General features: G+C 41.1%; 1 protein-coding gene across 1 annotated transcript; it reads left to right on the top strand.

Moving 5' to 3' along the window:
• Nucleotides 1-6,796: 6,796 nt before the first annotated feature.
• LOC108672203 (putative aminopeptidase W07G4.4) lies at nucleotides 6,797-16,477 on the top strand. The gene is made up of 9 exons (XM_018159835.2): nucleotides 6,797-6,829; nucleotides 9,615-9,818; nucleotides 10,418-10,562; nucleotides 11,027-11,245; nucleotides 12,541-12,719; nucleotides 12,964-13,262; nucleotides 13,875-14,033; nucleotides 15,144-15,296; nucleotides 15,521-16,477. Exons 2-9 carry the CDS (start codon nucleotides 9,659-9,661, stop codon nucleotides 15,656-15,658), a joined length of 1,452 nt encoding a protein of 483 aa, XP_018015324.1. The 5' UTR covers nucleotides 6,797-6,829; nucleotides 9,615-9,658; the 3' UTR covers nucleotides 15,659-16,477.
• The last annotated feature ends 459 nt before the right edge of the window (nucleotides 16,478-16,936 follow it).

The following is a 16,936-nucleotide window of genomic DNA, read 5'->3' on the forward strand; positions in this document are numbered from 1 at the left end:
TCTCTTACTTATAGCGAGGTTGGCTAAACGAGTTAGCAGCAAGCACACTTAGCAAGTAAAATAAGTAAATAAAAAGATACCTCTTTATATTCCAAGAACATGGCGAAATGTTGGACTTTTAAGTAACACGATTAATTACATCTAATCAATCGATATACTGTAGGCTTTAGTACACATTCTGTACACGTTCGAACATTCATATTAGAATTATTAGTACACAATAGCGATTAACAATTAATAGCGATACAATTTTAAATACAATTAAAGGATTTGTACCGCTTTATACTGCAAAGGCAAATCACTTACATTAATACAATCATTCTAGAATATCTTGCAATTGATTTTGTATTAAAATGTATTGTTGCTCATAATGCAATCAGACCTGGCAAGTCTTCACTTATGTTAATGTTTTTAGTAACAACGGTTTATGTATTCGTTACCTGTTCGTAAACTTTAGATGATTACATATTATTTAAATAAAGTTTAGGACTTTTGCAAGTTTAAATAAAGTTTAGAACTTGAGCAAGTTTAAACGAATTTTAGAACTTAAGCAAGTTTAAATAAAGTTTAGAACTTGAGCAAGTTTAAATAAAGTTTAGAACTTAAGCAAGTTTAAATAAAGTTTATAACTTAAGCAAGTATTGTACTACTTCGCTTAATATGATTCATGTATGGAAAGAATCTGCTCGATCAAGTCAAACTTGAGTCTGCCAAGAAACCTGGTGTAGGCAAAATATTTTGAAGATATTAACAGGAAATGCTATGATTAATGTTTAGGATTGAATTTGCTGACACGACCGTTTCTCATCAACAAGAAGAAGGATTTAATCCGATTTGATTGCTGAAATGTGACTGCGGAAGCTTGCTTTCGTAAACAAGTCATTCTCGTTGACCATGAGAAGAAAAAAGAATTTTCCAAACACATCGCCTATGTTTACCATCAAAGACAAATTGAGTTCAAAAATCCTTGTGATGTTATGGTCTAACGAAGGTTGAAAGATCGTCTCGGTTAACACTTGAGAATTGTACCGTTTACAATGTCTGATTCTTCCGTTATTATGTTTAACATTTCTGTTTAACCAGAAAATGGTTATCGCAAATATCTCATGTTTACCATATTTTGACAATACTATAAAACATTCTGGTTCGTACAGGCTACTGAACCAGATTGTTTTTAATTCAATTCTGTGATATATGCTAACTGAAAGTTGAAAGCCCATTTAAGCGCAACACGAAATCAGTACAAATATTTGTCGCAATATTATGAACTAATTATGGTAAAGTTCTTATAACTTATATATTTTTGCGTCAGCAAACAAAATATGCCTAAAAGATTTCTAGAAAATAATCATGCAAATTTACAATCGTGCAGAAATTTTTTGCTCAATTTATTTGCTTTCTATTTGACGAGAAAAGTTGGAATTCCAACTTGTTGAATCGATACTCTGATGATTATAATTGCCCATAGAATTATTCATCACATATTTTTATCATATCGTTATCTTGTTATTAACAACAAATATTAACAAGCCATGGTTTATATGATGTTTCGTTAAGCATAGATTAGTTTCATTTTATAAAGAATCGAACTTATTTCATTGATTCAAACTTATTTATTGCATCGAAGTTATCGATTATCGCGATTCATCATTAGGAAACGAGAACTTGTCACCCGTGACTTGCATCCTGAGTTGGACTCTGAGTCACTTTCTCATGGCCATGCTCAGGCTCTTCATCAGGCTATGCATGGAGCTTAATTAACTTTTAATTGAATTTACTCGACTCTCGTAAGCACGTATGCTATAACGTCGATTTTTCATTCAACATTTCGTCAATCCCACATCCATACACGAAATTCTATTTACCATATAATAATAGTGTGCATAATCGTATTGCGACATTTATTATATAGCATTGTCAATTTTAAATTGATCATGAAATGCCCAAATTTGACTATTTAAGTTATACAACATTTATTTTATGCTCTATATGTTGTAATTTTTGAGCAACGTGAAAATATCAAGATGATAATTCATCTCAATAACAGTCTTTCTCACATCTCGTTTTCTGCATGCGTACTTGCGTGCACTTGTCTAGCTATTGTTTTATCACATCTTGTTATATTCTAAAAGAATTACCATTTTACAGTCTTTCATCATGAAACATCGTTACACTTTGTTACATCCAATACTATGATTGATTTCGTGCCATTTTTGGTAACGTAATAGTAGCGTTCAGCGTGGTAACCCTGTCCGTTATTTAAAATTAACTAACTAACTGTCCGTTATTAAGGTTTAGAGACTTTATTGCACATTTTACTCTCTTTAAGAAAAATAATCACAGTACACATTAATATGTTTGTATCAATGGAATTCTTTATTTAAGTAATAATTCTATCACATTAAATACAATATCGTGACTACGTTCTCTGAGAACAGTATTATTACCTTGGTGCTAGTAAGCAAATGCTCGTCATGATCGACGCGATCTGCGGTCACTGAGTTTCTCTCGGGCCTGCTAGTTAATTACTAGTGCAGTATCGATTTTGCTAAGCATGCTGCAGTTGCTAGTGCAGCATGCTTAGATGCGAGGCCTTCGCCTTTGATCTCTGTGTGTACGTTTCACGCACATTCGTCTTATGTTCGTACCACTGGTGTACAGCAACAGCATTTGTAGTTTGCTTTGCTCGTTATGTTACCGTTATTCACGTGGAATTTTAGTGTTGTTTTTAGTAATGTTACGTGTTGTTGTTGTAGTGTTGTTTTAGTAATGTTTCACGAGTTAATACTGAGTTAGATGAATTTAAATAATAAAGAAAACAGCTTTTGAATGATTTCATGTATACAAAAATCAACATTCACTTTTAGTATATCAACATTTGAACAGAGTAAATGAAATTTGCAACGTTCATTAAAGCTTCAGTGAATAGAAATGACTAGCTCCATAAACTAGCTGTGCCGTGTGCTGGTGACAGCAGACCAGCCTTTATGTCTAATATATTTTCCATGTTGGGTCTTTAAGTAAATGAACCATAGTTCAGCTGCTAACTTCCTTTTTAAGTTGCATATACTTTAGGCGATTACGTCACACAATTCGTAGATAGCCTACGTAATAATTCTTGCTTTTTAACTAGAAAAGCGAGGAAGTTTCAAGCCGCAATGTGGCCACGTCCCCCCATAATTTCAATATGAATGTACTGATACTTCCATATGTACTAATAATTCCCACACGAATGTTCGAATGTGTACAGAATGTGTACTAAAGCCTACATATATTGATTGATCTGAATATAATGCTAGTATGAGTATGAGTAAAATGCTACTACTGCTAGTAGTAGTATGAGTAAAATTTGAATCACCCATACGCTCCGTTGCGTCTACAAGTAGGATCACTCGTACGCTTCGTTGCGCCTACAAGTAGGATCACTCGTACGCCTGTCTCTTATACACATCTAGATGTGTATAAGAGACAGCTCGTACGCTCCGTTGCGTCTACAAGTAGGATCACTCGTACGCTCCGTTGCGTCTACAAGTAGGATCACTCGTACGCTCCGTTGCGTCTACAAGTAGGATTATTTTTTTTTATATTATTTTTATATTAGCCAGACCTGGCTTTGCCCGGTTTGGCTAAACGAGATATAAGTAAACTCATTTAGCAAGAAAAATAAGTTTCCGTGATTAGTTATAATTTTACGAAAGAATTTTATTCCATGTTCATATCCTGGTGCATTTCTCAAAATTTAGTGAATATGATACGTAAATCTTATCATGTAAAGGAAACAGAGCGATTTATAATTTATCAAAAAATGCAACTGTTCCTAGCGCCGCTTGAACTGAGTATGGTTAGAAAACGTGCATAAGTAACGTGTTCGATCCTATGGGGCAATTGGCAATGAAGAACAGAGAGAGAGAGAGAGAGGCACTAACCGCTTGCCTTCGACGATTCGGTCCGTCGGCAGGGCTGCGCGTTTGGTCTTTTCCCGCGAAATTCGCCGATTTGAGCCTTCCTCCGACAGAGTTAGGCGGTTAAAATGTAGTATGGCCTTAAACTTGGTGCAATTGTTAAATAATAACAAATGCTAAATAATGAATTGCTGCAATTTCAATAATACAAATTAAATTGTTTCCGTCTTTTTATGAGCGGATATGGCCTTTTTATCTTGCATCTGGCAACGCTGTATGTTGTTCCAGACTCCAGACCGTCCACGGTCGTGACTCGTGACGGACTGACGGTGCACGCGTCCAGTGTTTATGTGGCTTCTTTGGGGTGTGGTTGAGCACGGACACGTTGCATTCACGGCAACGTGTTGATCGGACTAGTGAGGTTGAACCGGTGATGTGATTTCACTTTTTTTTCCGTTCATTTCATTTACCTACTTTTGCGGAAGGTCTCCGAATGGTGTAAGAAAGATTTTAAATTTATTTTTCTTAGTAAAACAATGTCATAAATTTTTTGGATAGCGTGTTTGGTGAACTTGGATTTGGAAATGATGACGTTCGTGCTTTTTATGCACCATGTAGGAGATCACGGAACTGAATTCGTGAAGTATTTTGTAAACATTTTTTTTCCGACTCGGCATACACGTCTTCAATCCAAAGCAGTGTTTCGTGACTTGTTTGTGGAAGGAAAGTTAAGCCATAGTGTCGCGTGAGCTTGCATGTCATTGACTTATTTCGTGTTGATTCAACGACGTACAATATGACCGGATAATAATATTTATTTATATGTACTGCATTCGCTTCCCGTGCCCTGACATTGATTGTTGCGAGAACTGAATAAATCGTCGCTATCTTCTTAAGCCGTGACAATTATTGCGTCATCTTAGCCAGATAGAGGCTGACCGCTGACTCACGTGAACCAAGCCGTCGCCGAGACATGACTTTAGCCCCGTCCTCACGCTCAAACGTATCGTCAGTCTTGCATGTCATGGCGAAGTTTGACCGACAAGACGGAAAACTTGACTAGCGTCTACACTGTTCGAAACTTTCCTTCAGTCTATTGCGCTCTCGGCAATGGAGGAACTAGTGCTGCTCGCTGCAGCGAGCAGCACTAGTTCCATTTCTCAATTCTGCCACCAAAATTAGGTTAGAGCGATGTAAACGTACGTTGTGGTTCCGAAAATGGTTTTAAAAAATACGACAATGAGGGTTGATAGCCGGCATCCCTACCAGCACCAGACAGCATTGACGAGTGACGACTTCATTTTGGCACATTCTTTCCGATAAAGAGTTTATTTTTTTCGTTACAAAGTCTTTGTTTGCTGTAGGATCAACTTTGTACTTAGCAATCAATGTCATTGCCGCATAGGCCAGTGCTCTCTTGTTCTTGCCACTGTGGCTTTTTGATCGAATTCACCAGAAACAAGGGAAACTACGATATAATTCGATAAACTCACCAAAATAAATCGCGGTACCAGTGTCGGATATCTTGAGATGTGAAAACTAGAGCTAGCGAGGAACAATGTCCCAGCTCTCAACGTAAATAAGACTGAGATAGAGTAAACATTGAGCTAGTATTAGCCGCGAGTCTTCGGGCTCCAATGTCTTTCTGGCCGAGTATTTGGTAAACTGAATAGTAGAGTATTTGGTTAACTGTCCGCAGGTACCGTGGCAGACTGCCGGTGCCCGGTGCCAGACTTGTCAGAGGTGTCGGACAAATTTACGGCCAGATTCGTGCCCGTCTCACGACCCATGGTTGAACTATATACGGTACCAGTTCAACCATGTCACGACCAATATCCAAATTTACCAATCCATGTCACGTACCAACCATGTCACGACCAAACTCCAAATACTAGTTCAACTACGTCACGACCAATATCAAAATTTAATTTTAATTGACCAAGGAATATCTCCCCAACTAATGAACGCAGCTTGATGAAGCTTGGTATACCTACACGTATTTATTATGACCTAACGGTGATGTTTAGTTAGTGAAAAAATTCCATTTCACCTTAATTCGTGAGTTATAGAACATTTCGTGCCGAAATTTGCAGTGACCAAGAAATTTCTTCTAAACTACTGAACAGCTGATTTGAACGAAACTTTGAATATTCGAACCTAACCTCCCAACGGCGATGTTTAGCTCGTGACAAATTTTTCGATTTTCCTTTCGTTTTCCAGTTTTCTATTTAACCTTCATTCATGAGTTATAAAACAATTCGGGCCGAAATTTGCAGTGACAAGAAATTTCTCCTAAACTACTGAACAGATTCGAACGAAACTTTGCATATGCAAACCTAACCTCCCGACGGTGATGTTTGACTCTTGTTAAATTTTTCGACTTTTTCTTTTTTGCGAGTTATACGGCTATACGTATACGGCTCTTTGTCAATGCAAATTTGAAATCGGCCTCAGAAATTCCTTTCGTTTCTCCGTATGTCCGTATAACTCGGGAACGAAGGCAAAATCGAAAAAAATTGTAACGAGCTAAATATCACCGTTGGGAGGTTAGGTTTGTTTCGCTCATATATTCAGAGCTTCGCTCTTATCTATTCAGTAGTTTAAAATAAATTTCTTGGTCACTGCAAATTTCGCCACGAATTGCCGTATAATTCACGAATAGAGGTGAAATGGAAAAAGATCACGAGCTGAACATCACCGTTGGGTCCTGTTGAATACGTGTACCAAGTTTCATCGAACTTCGTTCATTAGTTTGGGAGCTATTCTTTGGTCACTGAATTTGGAGATTGGCCGCGTGTCCGGCCGTAAATTTGTCCGAGACGTGAAGTCGTGAACGTGATTGCCAGTGCCGGACTGCCGGCAGACGGCAGTGCGTCGTTGGAAGCCGTCGAAGGAGGTCGGTGCGTGGTGTATTGTGGACCGCAACGGTAATGACAAGTTTGATGAAGCAGTTGCTGGCATAGTTGCCAGTCAGCTACTCGCATAAAGAAGAAGAAATCATCATAATATTTTGAGTGCGAATAATCGCAGATTATACCAGCCCCGCTTATAACACCTATAGGCACATTTACGCAAACGCAAAAAACTACGATTTCCAATTCGGATATTTGGGAAATAAGGTTGAGTAGCTCTAAATCAATCAGTGTTTAGTAAATAATTTTGTGTTCGTTTTGTGCCGAGACCCAACGGTTGTCTGGGTAATATCCTGCCGGCTTTTACTTAACTGAATATTATTTTAAAATGTCCGACAAGGGACATGAGTTTTTGTCTGCAGTAATCTACTTGACGAGTTCTCCTCTATTTAATTGCTGTGTTTGTGTGACTGCCTGAGAGTTGATACGCGTAATCTTACTCGTGATAAGGACTGAGTAATCGGGCTGTTGTTCCTATGCCGGGCAGCCGGAGTGAGTAGGTACCTCTTCGAGATCACGTACAGTCGCTGCGCACCGCCAACTAATACTAAATTTTAACCACTCATATTCAGTATTAGTGGCCTTAAATATTTTGCTGATAAATTTTTCATTAAGCGAGTGTTAAGTCGACGGTGGGCCGCTGAATATGCAAGGGAGTGGCGTGCTTAGTGCCTAGCGTGTCTCAATAGTCGCATTCATCGACAGTTAATAGCATCTTGGGCAGTGAAATTTTTTTGAAACGATATCACTTGGTAATTATTATTCACGACATTGAAATGGTCGGGTACCTCCTGTAAAGCTCTAACGCATCTTTAGGGTAATGGTACCAGTACCACTGCTTGGGACTTCTGGTCAAACTACGTGGACATATCAAGTGCTCGCTCTTGAGGTCCAGCGCACTCAAGACTGCACAGACTTGTGCCTTATCATATCGCTTAGTTTATTCGATATCAGAAGTGTCTTGTGGTTGAGTGATCTTCTACTCTTTTAAGTATCTCTGGGCAATATTTATTTAATAAGCATCTTGTTTCGTTTTGTGTTAAACTCTCACTCTTTATTTTGTCTTTCAACTGGATTTAGTTTTCTCATTATTTTAATCACGTATATTAATTATATCAACATTTTGCCCATTTTCTTGAATTAGGAATTGGATTTACGTTCTGGAATTCGTTTAATTATTATTTTGAAATGTTTAGCTAGGTTTATTGACAACACTTTTTTGAAGGTTTATCATCAATTTACTATAGAAAGCAGAGTTACCAACATAATTCTATTGTGCGGAACATTCGCGTACCGTACCAAGTCAACATTCGCGTACCGTACCAAGTCAACATTCGCGTACCGTACCAAGTCAACATTCGCGTACCGTACCAAGTCAACATTCGCGTACCGTACCAAGTCAACATTCGCGTACCGTTGTATATCGATTTCCAACAAAATTTCATTTGAAAAAATTTAAAAATCGCATGAAAGTATTCCTATGCTCTCATTTATCTCTTCATATATATTTATATCACTCACGCTGCTCGTATCGTATCTTGAGCAACAGTTTTTTTTCTATAGATTTGTGAACATTTCAGGAGCCATTATCGTGGACCGCTCAGCACACGATAACGATAACATGGCCGCCCCACTAGACATCTGATATTAAATCCACGTCGAATTAAACGTTATTATGTTGAATTAACGTTTATTTAACGTCATTTGCCTGGTGGGACACACGTCGCTCCTGTTAGTACACTCGTCAGGTTCTTTGCACATCAGGTCCATGTTTTTCTTTCAAAGTTTTCGTTCAGATTCTGAACAATAAGCTAAATGGAGTTAAAACGAGATAATTTTTCATTCTTTTTAAGTAAAAAATGGTTATTGTTACGACAGAAATGGGTGGGAACGAAAAATGAGTAGGTATTGTTTTCTAACGCTTTGGTTTTCCTTATACGATCAGGATATTGCTTTCTGGAAATTATTGCCTCAGGGAATGTTATTGCGTCAGGGAATGTTATTGCGTCAGGGAATGTTATTGCGTCAGGGAATGTTATTGCGTCAGGGAATGTTATTGCGTCATGTTATCTAGGTATATGACGCTGACCGCAGCGTCCGCCCCGAGCTCGAGTTACTGGCGCTGCTACACGAGCGGGTTGCAGGGACATCTCTACTTTGCACAGTTAGTTCATTTATTGCATGTTTTGTTGAAGACAAAATATACTAATTCCAAAAAAACAACTCTTTTGCTGCTCCTCTTTTATTTGTGCAATTTAAAATTATAGCAATAAGACATTTAGTACGCTACGAAGTTCGAAGATACCGACGGGTAAGTTGGTTTGGGAAGTTCGGATTTAGGAAATCAACAAATTCTGCCCAATTCTACTAAATTTTGGTTATCCCACACGTTTATTATTGGCGCATATTCTTTTGCGCTTTATAATTTACGAAGTAATATTGATGTCAGATCAACGTGTTCATGCCTTCCCTGTATCCTGAGAGATACGTACGGCAACTGTTTTCCCCATTATAAGGGCATGTGTCTTGATAAACAAGCGACCTATTAGAGATTTACGAACTGGTCGATGTACGAATGGTTTCATGTTTAGATTTACGAACGTCCTAAATCATAAATACGGCTGGTTTACTATGTAGCTTAACTTATGGTTAAATTGGTAGGTATAAAAGTGGGTTCAAATATGGATTATTACGAAGTTTTTTCATGTTTTGATTTGAGAGTTATTTTTATTGAGGAGACGGAATTGAAATTACCGTCTCCTAACCTTACGTGGTTCACTAACCCTATTTTCGAATATAGGTCCTACAGAACCGTAAGAATAGTTAGTACTATATTTACTAGAGATGACTAGTGCAGTTAGTGTGGTGCAGGCCACTAGTCTGAGTGGTGAAGGCTCGGACTGTGTGGTGCTCGTGACGTCATCACTAGACCTGCTCTCCTCCATCAATTACGTAGCAGCTTCTGCTCCTATAAAAACTGCCATCAACGACCAAATCGCCCTAGGTCAGTTCCATTTGCGTTAATTTCTTATTTTCCACTGAAATATCATCAGATGAAGCTGATTAATATCTCTGCATTTCTTTAAATATTTCCTCAACTCTTGTTTTTACATACTTTTTGGTTAATTATTCTACTTGCGATGACATCATTTGTTCCGGTGCTTCTGCCTGAGCGTTCTCACCTTCGTAGTACATACAGGAAAATGAATGGGTTGTTGTGTAAAAACTGAGACATAATTTCTTACCAACAGCCAGATAGAGAGCGGACGCAGCATTAATAAATCCTTTTGCCTTGCATCGCAACTTTGACAAAATCTCACTCATTTCTATGAGTGTAACAGCAGAGCATCACGACGTGCCGAAATTTTAACTTTTTGGACTGTGTGGCGGATGTGGCGGGTGGCGGGGTGCGTGGTGCGGGTGGCGGGTGTGGCGGGGGCGGGTGTGGTGCAATAGTTTTGTGCTGTACAGACGCATCAGCCGGTAAGGCGGGTTGCGTGGTGCGGGTGGCGGGTGTGGCGGGAGCGGGTGTGGCGGATGGCAAGTGTGGCGGGAGCGGGTGTGGCGAGTGGCGGGTGTGGTGAAATGTTTTGTGCTGTACAGATGCATCAGCCGGCAAGGCGGGGTGCGTGGTGCGGGTGGCGGGTGTGGCGGGGGCGCGTGTGGTCTACGCACCCACCGGTCCGCTGGACCGCGACTACGATGATGCCCGGCGCTGGACCGAGGCCGCGGACGCCGGCATCAAGAGGTCGCCTCTCATTTTGATCTCTTCAATATAATTCTTCAGTATATTTTATCCTACATAACTATTATAATAGAAGCACCATTAAACCCATGAAACAACATCTCTTTGCTGCTTGGAAAATAACATAAAAAGCTAGGCGACCACCGCCAAACTTTATAAATACCTGTTCGTAATCTGCTGCACAATTTTCTATCAACATATTACATTATGACTTTTCGTGTACGTATAATGAACTGAGAAAAAATATTGTAAACGGAATTTATATCAACATTAAATTTAGACATTTCGTGTATAATGAACTGAGAAAAAATATTGTAAACAGAATTTTATATCAACATTAAATTTAGACATTTCGTGTATAATGAAATGAGCCAAAATATTGTAAATTGTAAACAGAGCCCTAGGATTTATCAAAATTAAATTTAAACTTTTCGTGTATAACAAACTAAGAAAAATATTATAAACAGAGCCTTAGGATGCGGTTGCTCACGCCCCCTGCTGGTGGTGGTGGGTCCGCCCTCATGGCGGTCCGCCGCCCTGCTGGCGGTGGTGGGGGCGCTGGACGCGGCGTACGTGCCCCTGGAGGTGCGCGAGGCGCGGCCCGACAAGCGCGTCAAACTCGCACAGCTCGCCGTGCTCGTCGCCCCCGCCGTCCTGAAGCTCGCGCAGCAGCTCGACGCTGCCAAGTGAGGGTGATGTGTGGTGCATTAGGCGTGGCTGGGACTTGATTTGTGACTTGAGTGTGACTTGACTTGTGACTTGACTTCAGTGACTTGACTTCAGTGACTTTACTTCAGTGACTTTACTTCAGTGAGTTGACTTTAGTGACTTGACTTGTGACTTGACTTGTGACTTGACTTGTGACTTGACTTGTGACTTGACTTGTGACTTGACTTGTGACTTGACTTGTGACTTGACTTGTGGCTTGACTTGTGACTTGACTTGTGACTTGACTTAGGACACTCTACTTATTACCTGACTTCAGTGACTTGAATTAAGCCCCCGTCCACACGCTCAAACTTATCGTCAGTCATGCATGTCATGCCAGGTTTGACCGACAAGACGGAGCGTGTGGACGCTCAAAGTTTGACGTCTTGCATGACGGGTGGGCGGAGTTTGAGGTTTGACAGACCTGGAAAAGACGGACGGGCGAGACCTTTGGGTTCATGCAAGACTGACGATAAGTTTGAGCGTGTGGACGGGCAACCGACTAATTGGTCAAACTTCTACTCTATCTCAGTCTATATTGATGATGCGAGCTGTGACTTTGTTCCTCGCTAGCTCTAGTCTTTCATATCCCAGGATATCCGATACTGATTTCACGATTTATTTTGGTGAGTTTATGGAGTTATATCGTAGTTTCCCCTGTTTATGTAAACTCGGTCAAAAAGCAACAGTGACACGAACAATAGAGCACTGGCCTGTGCGGCATTGATCGCTAAGTGCAAAGAAGTTGATCATACAGCAAACAGAGACTTAGTAGCGAAGAAAATAAACTCTTTATCGAAAAGAATGTGCCAAAATGAAGTTGTCAATGCTGTCTGGTGCTGGTAGTGGTAGGGATGCGAACTATCAACCCTCATTGTGGTATTTTTTTAAACCATTTTCGGGACCACCGCATACGTTTGCATCGCTTTAACCTAATTATGGTGGCACAAACTGCGTTCACTGCAGCGAGCAAGGCAGCAACCTCTTTGAACGAGGATAAGTTGGAGCCATTCATTGTATTATGACCTGCGCTTCACGCTCACATATATTTTAACAGTGCGCTTCGATGAATATTTCTGGTCGTAGGCCACTCAGGATGAGACATATAACATTAAAGGTAATTCTAAAGAATTCTATTGATTTGTTGATGACTTATTTTTTTAGGATATGCGTACATTTATGTTTAAGGATAATGCGCGTTTGATGAAAGGTTAAAAGTTGAACGTTTATTATAGAGTTCTTCATTTATTTAATATTTAATTAAATTCTTCAGGAGCGTGGCAAAAGACATCGGGGGCAGCGACCCCGAGCGCATGGCCCCTCCCCGTGTGGAGGAATACGTGAGGCAAGTGTTCGGCCAGAGCTCCTGCGTCAGCGTGGAGGTCGTCAGCGATGATGAGGAGCTGTGTCAGCACTACCCTCTGTTCTCTGCTGTCAACAGATGTGCCAAGGGTGAGACTTGTCAGCAGTCCCCTCTGTTCTCTGCTGTCAACAGGTGTGCCAAGGGTGAGACTTGTCAGCAGTCCCCAGGAGTCACCGCATTTTCACAAATTTCCTCTTACTCTTCCCCCCACTTTACTACCTCTCCTTTCTTTAGCCATCCCCACATCATCAGCTGTGACCAAGTTCTTGTATATCCCTATAAATGTCACTCTCCCCTCTCTAAGTCCCCCTCATTCCCTCTCCTCCTCACCAGGCGTGGAGCGCCACCGCGGAATCATTAATGAATGCGTTGCGTCTGCGTCAGGTGGAAGGAGCGTTGTGCGTGGTGCGCAACAGCGTGGGGCGCGATCATTAATGAATGCGTTGCGTCTGCGTCAGGTGGAAGGAGCGTTGTGCGTGGTGCGCAACAGCGTGGGGCGCGACTGCTACGTGGCGGACGAGATCATCACGAGCAGAGCGGGCGTGCGCGTGCGCATTGGCAACACGGACGCTGAGGGGCGCATGGCCATGGGTGATGTGCTGGCCCGCATGAAGGAGAGGGCCCTGGGGCAGGTGAGTGGGGAGAGAGGGGCAGATGATGGTGAGTGGGGAGAGAGGGGCAGATGATGGTGAGTGGGAATTGCTTTTACAGGTTTTTCCTTCTATAAAATAGGTTTAGTTTTTTTGTTTGAAATAAGTTCATGTTGAGGAAAAATTCATCAAGGAATGTTCCCTTTATACATGAGAATCCTTAATTGCTGTGACCCGAGTCACTTTTATTATTACATTCATATTCCTTTACGGAATCCGTTCCATCGCCTCAAGAAACTACATTTTCTTCTCTTTTAATTAAAAACCTGCAATTCTCGCTCAATTAAACTCTATAGATTCATCATCTTTAGAATGTCGAGGGAAGGTTTCTTGGTTTTGCGTATAGGAAATATTATTTGCAGTTGAGTTCAGAATATTATTTGTAAGTTGAGGAAGCTTATATCACAATAGCTTGTTTATCAGCATATTTTCTTAAAATTGTACTGCTGTTTCTGTGAAGTATACGATATTTGCAGAGAATCTTGAATATTCTTTTTAATTTAATTCAGTCCTTCGCACAATAGATTGTTAATCATCATAATTTTGTAAAATTTTACTGTATTTTGTAAAATATAAAGGGTTTTTCTCTCGCAGCCTGATCCTCACTTGTTCACGTGGGCGACGTTAACGGGCCACTGCTGCTTGGCGGTGGGCGACGGCTACACCGCCATCATGGATAACGGGCCCGCCAGGGAGGCCGACGTCGCGAGGACCGTTCAAGAGGCGGGCGATGCCATCGCTGAGCCCGTCGAGGTGATGTATTGTTGCGAACGGACGTCTGGAATTTTTCTATTTTATTTTTGGCTGATAGACGTATTTCTTGGATAAACGTTGGCCTTATGGAAGTCGGCCTTACTAGCAAAACTCGCTTATGTGCACGTAGCGGTCCAATGTACATGTAGCGCCTTAAGTCACGTAGAGGCCTCCGTACACGTAACGACCCACAGTAAACGTAGCTGCCCAAGTAAGTACACGTAGCAGCCCAAGTACACGTAGCGGCCTACAGTACACGTAGCAGCCTACAGTAAACGTAGCTGCCCAAGTAAGTACACGTAGCATCCCAAGTACACGTAGCATCCCAAGTACACGTAGCAGCCCACAGTACACGTAGCGGCCCACAGTACACGTACCGGCCCAAGAGACACGTAGCTACCCAAGTAAGTACACGTAGCAGCCCAAGTACACGTAGCGACCCAAGATACACGTAGCGATCGGTTATTTGTCAGTGATTGTTGTGTTTAGTTTGAAAAGTTATTGGCTGGCGGAGCTACGGACACACCGCTACTTTTAATAATACGACTCTGCAATGATGGCCTCTAGGACGAGCTAGAGCTCCCAATATAGCTCCCACCGCGCTCTCTCCAGATATTGCGCATGAGAGTGATGGTGAACATCATTACTTCATCATCATAACTTTCAGGTTTCTAATCAGGTTCACAGAAATGAAAAGGAAAGTGTCGTTAGACTTGACAATATTAGAACGTAGTATTGCGAAAGGGAACCAATTATTTGTATCTTCAAACAGGTAATGTTATCGCTTCTTGCATGTGTAAAGAGACGGGAGGACTGCAGTTTATTGGCTGCCACTAACTGGCCACTACCCGCAGGTCTCGACCATCAGGCGGGAGGACTGCAGTTTATTGGCTGCCACTAATTGGCCACTACTTGCAGGTCTCGACCATCAGGCGGGAGGACTGCAGTTTATTGGCTGCCACTAACTGGCCACTACCCGCAGGTCTCGACCATCAGGCGGGAGGACTTCAGTTTATTGGCTGCGACTAATTGGCCACTACTTGCAGGTCTCGACCATCAGGCGGGAGGACTTCAGTTTATTGGCTGCCACTAATTGGCCACTACTTGCAGGTCTCGACCATCAGGCGGGAGGACTTCAGTTTCCACGCCGGCAAGAGCGAGTACGAAGACGTGCTGCAGTGCAACAACCAGCCGTCCTCACGCACCCCCCGGGGGCACCAGAGCCCCGCTGCCTTCCTCATCCTCGCGTCGGGGCTGGACAAGGTGGGGCGGTGATTGGGGAGTGGCATGCGTAGGAGAATAAAACTTGCTGAATAGTATTCTATAATTCAGTTTTATTCGTAAATAAACATCGTTGGGCTTAAATCTTGCTATAAAACTTATTGAATGGTATTCTATAATTCATCAATTTTATTCGTAAATAAACATCGTTGGTATCAAATCTTGCTAGGCTTTTATTCATGAGGAAATATTGCGGGTGTTCACAGCATGGCCGCGACTCCGCCACTCCTCTCAAGTACAGCCACGTCGACATCGCCGCCTCTTCGGGGCCTTTCCCTGGCCTTCCAACCGGGGCTCCATTGATGGCCTTCGCACGGGCCTTCTCTCCTGAGCTCTTTGAATAATTTCCTTCTCTCCATGCTTACATTTATTGCTCTTTAAATGGAATATTCTGCTGTTTAACTTGAACCCTTCACGGGTTATCGTTCGCGCTACACGCGAATATTCTTATGGTTTATTGTTTCAACAAAAATTTGCTAGGCCCTCTGGAAGACATTAAGGATATTTTTTATGTCAGTCGAATAATTCTTGCCATTTACATTAAAAATGTCACGAGATGTAGTGCTGGTAACAGCAGCCAAGTTCCATCACTTGATGCGAACACATCTGTCAAGCCTCACGACTAACGTCGTTCTATCTCAGATCCACGACTGGCCTTGTATTGTTAGAAATTTTCCTCAATTATAATCTATGTGTTGATAGTCGCAAATTCACACGTCACACAGATTGGAGTTTCGATTCAGCTTTTGAACGGATGATTATTGTTTGAACATGATTAATTGATATCTATATTGTGATATTGCAGAGCTTAATGCTTTTTTGGCATTAACATCGTCTGCTGGCAAGAGAGACTTAACTGTTGGCTTGTGGTTTGCAACGTGCCGTGATCCACAATCATTTAAATATTCACAATTAATCCATTAAATATATTGCATAGTGTCGCCATTAAGCATTTATTTGGTACTTATTACAAGAAACTTTTGAACCTACACATTTTGCTAATAAATACAAATAAACTGTGCTGCTTGTTCAGTACTGTATCCGGTGCAGTGCGACAGATCATCTGGAGGCAGGTATTACGGAGACCTAAGATGCCTGGAATCCGATAGATATTTAAAGTTTATACAAAGACGATTTACAATACACGGTGTCTGTGATGGGTATTGCTGAAGTTCATTTTCCTACGGCATTCAGCAAACGGCATCAAAGAAGGAGGAGACAGCGGCAACCGAGACGCTTCTTTCCATTTATCAAATAATTACTTAGGAACGTTCTCAATGTTATGTAACGACTGAATTACACGTCTGAACATACATTCATTCAAATTTAACATCAGAAAATTGAGTATTGCACTTGGCGGTTTTATATTTATTAGTGACATTCCAGTATTTGTGTCCAATGCGATTGATAATGCGAGAACTGACGTTAATCTGCCAAGAAGGCAGAATATAACGAACATGCGTGACTACACACTCGTAATTTTAATACTTGTGTACTAATATACAAAAATTCGGATTTTCTAAGAACTGAAAAGAAATAATTCAGCAAGTAAGTTTAAATGTAGAGGAAGTTGTACCTCATCGCAAACTTTCATTAACGAATTCAGTTTACACTAAAGTTAT

This window comes from Hyalella azteca, unplaced genomic scaffold (assembly GCF_000764305.2).
Source record: "Hyalella azteca isolate HAZT.00-mixed unplaced genomic scaffold, Hazt_2.0.2 contig12211, whole genome shotgun sequence".
Lineage (NCBI taxonomy): Eukaryota > Metazoa > Arthropoda > Malacostraca > Amphipoda > Hyalellidae > Hyalella > Hyalella azteca.

Excerpts from the sequence above, each read along its gene's own strand:
- LOC108672203 (XM_018159835.2), top strand. The coding sequence starts at position 9,659 with ATGACTAGTGCAGTTAGTGTGGTGCAGGCCACTAGTCTGAGTGGTGAA. Across the intron at positions 10,563-11,026 it reads GCGGACGCCGGCATCAAGAG|AGCCTTAGGATGCGGTTGCT; the intron begins GTCGCCTCTCAT and ends TATTATAAACAG. Across the intron at positions 11,246-12,540 it reads CAGCAGCTCGACGCTGCCAA|GAGCGTGGCAAAAGACATCG; the intron begins GTGAGGGTGATG and ends TAAATTCTTCAG.